Source organism: Benincasa hispida, chromosome 7 (genome assembly GCF_027475165.1).
Source record: "Benincasa hispida cultivar pf3 chromosome 7, pf3_genome.v1.1, whole genome shotgun sequence".
Classification (NCBI taxonomy): Eukaryota; Viridiplantae; Streptophyta; class Magnoliopsida; order Cucurbitales; family Cucurbitaceae; genus Benincasa; species Benincasa hispida.
In genome coordinates this window covers 11,767,998-11,774,210 of record NC_143484.1, presented here as the reverse complement: position 1 = coordinate 11,774,210, position 6,213 = coordinate 11,767,998, and the positions used below count along the sequence as shown (strand labels likewise).

The following is a 6,213-nucleotide window of genomic DNA, read 5'->3' as shown; positions in this document are numbered from 1 at the left end:
GAGTTGTTCGCCCGAAGTGAACATCGGAGTTGGTCGCTAGAGGTGCTCATTGTCGAAGTTGATCATTAAAGGTGGTATTTGGCGAAGTTGGTTGCCTGAGGTGAATGTCATTATTGGTCATCAGAGGTGGTCTTCGCAGAAATAAAATATTGGAGTTGGCCTCAAAGGTAATTGCGGGAGTGTGACAATGGTAGTCATCGACAGGTGCTCGCGAGTATAACCATTAAAAACACTGGAAAAGAAAAGAGTTCAATTGAGTTAGAGTGAATTTGGGTGAGTTGATAAAAATAACAAACTTAACTCTACCAACATTTAAAGTTAGTGAGGACAAACATTGAATTGATCATTTTTACTGACTCAATCCAACTATGTCCATGCCAAACACCTTTAACAACTTCCTTCTAAACTTTTCAAAAGTTTGTTGGAAATTTTGAAAGCTATTTTTTTACAAGAAATACAAAATTCAATTGGATATAATTTAGCATTTTTTTTCCTTTCCCAGTTACCTTCCAAACACAAATATATATATTATTTTTAATTGGGCCCATCTATCCTTGCGCTCCATGCCGCTCATGCGCTCACAATTCTCTAAATTGATGTATTTTACCTTTTTGGCAGAGATCAGTTCCCGTCGTTTAGTGGGTTTATTATTCGTTAGTTTCCAAGGATTCCCCAAAATCGCGACATCAAAAAGAATCAATCCTTGGAAAGCAGCAAGAATTGGAAGAGCTGACAGGTAAAAAGTCTTTTTCCCCAACATATGAATCGAAGAATCAATCAATGAATAAATTCAAATGGCCGATAGAAAAAGAGATTTGTGAATGAATGCTTTCCCCTTTTTTGTGCAGTGTGAAACAAGAGAAACAGCTCTATTCAGTTCCTTAACGAGGCTGCAAAGTGAGGCCTCGGAAAATGACGTCTTTTTTCAATTTGAAAATGTTTAAGTATCGCAAACGAAGAACAATGAAATGGATTGTACGGAAAAGGAGGAAAAAGAAGGTATCAGTGGACCCATCTGGTACTATGGAAGTCATTTTTAAAGCATATTATGCTTTTCCAAGTCAATTCTTAGTCTACATTGTTTTCTTCTCAGATGGGTTTCCTCTTATTTCGTCTTGAAATGTTTCCATTGCTTCTGATTAGGTTACAAGAGTTCGAAGGGTGAGCATTAGGGGGATGTGAATGTTGATTGAGCTTGATATTTGCCAAGGAATCTTGATGCTGAGGAAGTTGTGATCGGAGACTGTGCCTGAAAATGGAAGTAGGAGGTTCTTCAAAGAAGATTAAAGCGAAGAAAATATGTTTCAATGGCCTGATTGATCATTTGTTTTCTTGGACTTTGGAAGACATATTGTATGATGATTTCTATAGAGACAAGGTTCTGTTTTCTTTTTTATCTTTTGATGTTCTGAATTCTGATCATCTTTTATTTTCTGGGTTCTCCTCACTCTCTCTGTGATATGCCATGAGGATGTGACTGTTTTTGCAATTTCTTTATTTTGTTCTTATGATTTTGTAATGGTAACAGATGTGCTGGACCAACTGAAAATATAAAGTAAATTAGTTTTATTATTATTCATATATAAAAAGTTACATATTCTTTTGCTATTTTTTTCTTATTTATTAAACTGTTTACCATCCATGATATTTCTTATACACAATAAAGCACCTTACATTTCCCATATATCCTATTCCCACTCTTTGAGGGATGTTTCTTTCGTCTTCTTTGTTTCCCTAAACTAGGATCTTGCTTGTTAAAACCGTATAATATACAGTTGATCATAGAATTTTCTTTCTAACATTGTAAAAACTTGGACGATGACAAAAATGAGATTATGGGATGTGATTCAATGTTCATTTAATTCTGAAATTTTATGGCTGTAAACCAGTGTTTTTGAGGTTATAAAATGAAGTTATTGGTTCCAAAACCATAATGCTACTATATGATGAGTTTGTCGGATTCAAATGTTCAAGATTTGAATACATGTTTTATGAGATCAATTGAAGTATTAACCAAGCTGGCCTGAGAACAATTTTCTCCACTTCATTTTATCTGTAAACTTCATATGATGGTGCATAATCTATCTCTTTGTTGTAAATTGAAGAAGCTTTTTCATTCCTGTTAATCTTTGGTTTCATGTGTTGAAATAAGTCAATTGACCAGTCTTGATAGGTGTTTATTCTTATTCTTGAGTTCAAAATTTCAGGTGCAAAATATTCCAGAATCGTTTAAATCAGTGCATCAATATCTTGGGTCTTATCTCTTTCCTTTGTTAGAAGAAACAAGAGCAGAACTGTCTTCAAGTTTGAAGGCGATTCATAGAGCACCTTTTGCTCAACTGGTCTCTATTGAGGTACCAAAATCTAGTGGTAAATTGTCACTAAATGTCAACATTGATGCTTGGAAAAATACATCAAACAATAGTGGGAAGGAGCCTTATAGAACACTGCCTGGGGATATATTTCTCATATTGGATGATAAGCCGGAAACTGGTATGAATTTGCAACGCCCAACAAGGACCTGGGCTTTTGCTTGGGTTAAAAAAATCACTGACACTGGATGCTCTACTCATCTGAAACTAAACGTATCAAAAAATATCAGCGGTGAACATGGTATGCAGAAAGAATTCTTTATCGTTTTTCTGATGAATGTCACAACCAACTTGAGAATATGGAACTCATTACACTTTTCTGAAGATGTGAAGATTATCAAGCATGTACTTAGCCAAAAATCAATGGTAAGAACTTTTACTGAATTAAGATGTTTGCCTACCACCTCACAAAATTCCAATTGGTCCGAGCCCTTGGAGCTTGATACTCGTAGACAACAAAAGAAGAGGAAGCTATTGAAATATAGCAAATTGTGATGGGAACTTACATTTATTTTTCCCTTTTAACTTCGATTTTTTATGTCCCATTTTTCTTTAAACATAATTTTGGGGAGAACAGAAACTATTTCAATGAATAGCAATTAATTTGATCTTTTTTGGATGTCAGGGTGATGAAATCTGTAGCAAATGCTCTTTGTATAATAATGTTGTCTGTGCTGAAAAATTGGGGACAAGCTTATCTTCCGTGTTGAATGATTCGCAAAAAGCAGCAGTGCTATGTTCTGTCTGCAAGACACTTTGCGATCATAAGCCTTCGGTGGAGCTTATATGGGGTCCACCTGGTACAGGAAAAACTAAAACTATCAGTATCTTGCTGTGCGCAATTTTGGAAATGAAACAAAGGGTTGTTGCCTGTGCACCAACAAATGTTGCTATTACAGAATTGGCCTTTCGAGTTGTAAAGTTGTTGAGAGAATCATCCAGAGTAGGAGGTGTACTATGCTCTTTGGGAGACGTGCTCTTATTCGGGAATAAGGATCGGCTGAAAGTTAGCTTTGAACTTGAAGAGATATATTTAGATTATCGTGTTGACAGGCTTCTAGAGTGTTTTGGACAATCTGGTTGGAAGTATCATATTACTTCTCTGATAAAACTTCTTGAAAGTAGCAATTCTGAGTATAGCATGTTTTTGGAGTCTAATGTAAACGCTAGCAGAAGGGACAAGAAGAAAGGTGATAATGTGGTCGAGGCCACTTCATTCCTTGAGTTCATAAGGGAAAAATTTAAAACTACTGCTACGGCACTCCGTGGATGTCTTCAAACTTTGATAACTCATATTCCCAAACAATTCATCCTGGAGCATAATTTTCAGAATATAGAGATTCTCCTGAACTTGGTTGATTCATTTGGGATGCTTTTATCCCAGGACAATGTAACCTCTATGCAAATGGAGATTCTGTTTTCAAGCCTAGAAGTATTTATGGACTTTCCAAATTCGTCGGTGGAAGCAACCTTTTTACATTTGAGGAACCAGTGCGTCTCAATTCTCAGATTTCTTCAGGCTTCTCTGGATCAACTTCAACTTCCAAGTACAGCAAATAAAAAATCTGTGAAGAAGTTTTGTCTCCAGAGGGCTTCTCTGATTCTTTGCACTGCTTCCAGTTCATTCCAATTGAACTCCATGAAAATGGACCCAGTGAACTTTTTAGTTATTGATGAAGCTGCACAACTGAAGGAATGTGAATCAATAGTAGCATTACAGCTTCCTGGAATAAAGCATGCTATTCTCATTGGTGATGAGTGCCAATTACCAGCAATAGTTAGTAGCCAGGTAAGTTCAATTTACAGTCTATTTTGATATTAACATTCAAATATAGTTTGCCATTGCCATCCAATTATCCTCTGAACTCACACATAATATCCAATCTTCTCTATGTTAGGTTTGTGATGCAGCTGGATACGGTAGAAGTCTTTTTGAACGGCTGAGTTTATTAGGACATTCAAAGCACTTGCTCAACACACAATACAGAATGCATCCATCAATAAGCTGCTTTCCAAATTCCAAATTTTACAGCAATAAAATTCTAGATGCTCCTCTTGTCATGGATAAAGTACACAAGAAGCATTATATTCCTAGTCCAATGTTTGGTCCGTATACCTTCATAAATGTTTCTGTTGGGAAAGAAGAAGGGGATGACGATGTACATAGCAAGAAGAATATGGTTGAGGTTGCTGTTGTGATCAAAATAATTGAAAAACTTTACAAAGGTATGTTGATACTTGAGACATCAAGTCCATTTGGGAGTTTTCGTTACTGTATAGCATGTTTGGTAAAATTGGTTATTTATTAAAGTATCAAAAAATCACCTTTTCAATTTACTCTAATGTGTAAAATCACCTAGATAGTAGCTTTTAAATTAGATTTCTTAAAAAAAAAAATTATATTATCTAACAAAAGTTAGGAAATTCCAATTCTATCCGTCTATATTGATGAAATTTGATATGATTCAATTGTCTTATAACAATTATTTTTCCTAAACTTTTCTCAAATAATATTAATTAAACAAATTAACTAACAATTTAAATCATCAAACTTTTAAATAATTAACTTATAGTAAATCAGATATTAAATATTAATATAAAAATTACTGAAATAATATATTTACCATGGTCAATATAGCAAAGTTCTAAGTCCTAACTTTACAAAGGTATAAGAAGAATGAAATACCAAGGCCTCAAGGAAAAGTAGAGAAAGTAATAGTATATGATGTGATTTCTTGGTTCCCTTTGGATTTGGAAAAGAATGTACTAGACCGAAGGAGCTATGGACAGGCTGTCATTTCTAGAGGCAGAGAGTACATTTTGTTATCCAAGCATTTTAAGAGTCGTTTCTTGTTTGTTCGGAGATAATTAGATAAATCAAAAGTAGAAAGGCTTCAATCCCATGGGCACTTGGGAGGGAATTTCAGTTTACTTCTCTTCGTTAGCTCCAAGAAAAAAAAGTGAATTGCAGTGCTGTTACTTCTTTTTACACTATCTTTTTTATTTTATTGCTGGCAATAACTAATAAATTTTCTTTAAGCTCTTTTGGGATAGGTTTTAAATTTTAAGTTGGTGTTGGTTCTTTGTTGTAGTTGGATTTATTTATTCATTCATTTGTTTATTTATAAATCAATGTCTCTTGCTTTCTCTCATCAATGATGTGGGTTTCCTTCATACGGAAAAAATCTATATGCAGCATGGAGGAGTGCCAAAACAAGGCTTAGCATTGGTGTAATCTCTTTCTATGCTGCACAAGTTTCAGCAATTCAGGGCAGGCTTGGACAGAAATATGAGAAGAGTGACAAGTTTACTGTAAAAGTGAAGTCTGTGGATGGTTTCCAAGGTGGTGAAGAGGATGTGATTATATTATCCACTGTTAGATCCAACAGGAGAAAAAATATTGGGTTTATCTCCAATTCACAGAGAATCAATGTTGCTTTAACAAGAGCTAGGTATGTTATCCTCCATGTATGTTTTTGTAATATTTAATTTCTTTTTACTTGTTACAGTTTAGAATTTTGGTTCTTTATAGGCACTGTCTATGGATTGTGGGAGATGCAACAACATTGGGAGATAGCAATTCTGAATGGGAAGCTGTAGTTTCTGATGCCAAGGATCGGCAATGTTATTTTAATGCTGAGGAAGACAAAGACTTGGCCGATGCTATAATAGAGGTTAAGAAAGTGCTCCTTGAGCTTGATGATTTACTCAACAAGGATAGTGCACTGTTTAAAATGGTACAGTGGAAGGTATGTATCTTGTAGTACTCTGTCATTGTGTAAGAGAACTTCGTTACTCAATATTGATATATATGCCCCCAATATTTATATTCATGTTCTTT

General features: G+C 34.9%; 1 protein-coding gene across 2 annotated transcripts in view; it reads left to right on the top strand.

Annotated features, from left to right (window-relative positions):
- The first annotated feature begins 556 nt into the window (after window positions 1-556).
- The window catches only part of LOC120069278 (uncharacterized), a 31,444-nt gene continuing 25,787 nt past the window's right edge, over window positions 557-6,213 (top strand). The window contains exons 1-8 of one of the 2 annotated variants that reach the window (XM_039020996.2): window positions 557-736; window positions 849-999; window positions 1,144-1,378; window positions 2,208-2,738; window positions 2,998-4,161; window positions 4,271-4,598; window positions 5,569-5,824; window positions 5,905-6,121. In XM_039020996.2, the coding sequence (XP_038876924.2) occupies window positions 1,256-1,378; window positions 2,208-2,738; window positions 2,998-4,161; window positions 4,271-4,598; window positions 5,569-5,824; window positions 5,905-6,121 (2,619 nt within the window). In that variant the 5' untranslated portion in view covers window positions 557-736; window positions 849-999; window positions 1,144-1,255. Of the gene's footprint in view, window positions 737-848; window positions 1,019-1,143; window positions 1,379-2,207; window positions 2,739-2,997; window positions 4,162-4,270; window positions 4,599-5,568; window positions 5,825-5,904; window positions 6,122-6,213 lie in introns of those variants that run through there. The other variant, XM_039020997.2, reaches the window with a different exon arrangement.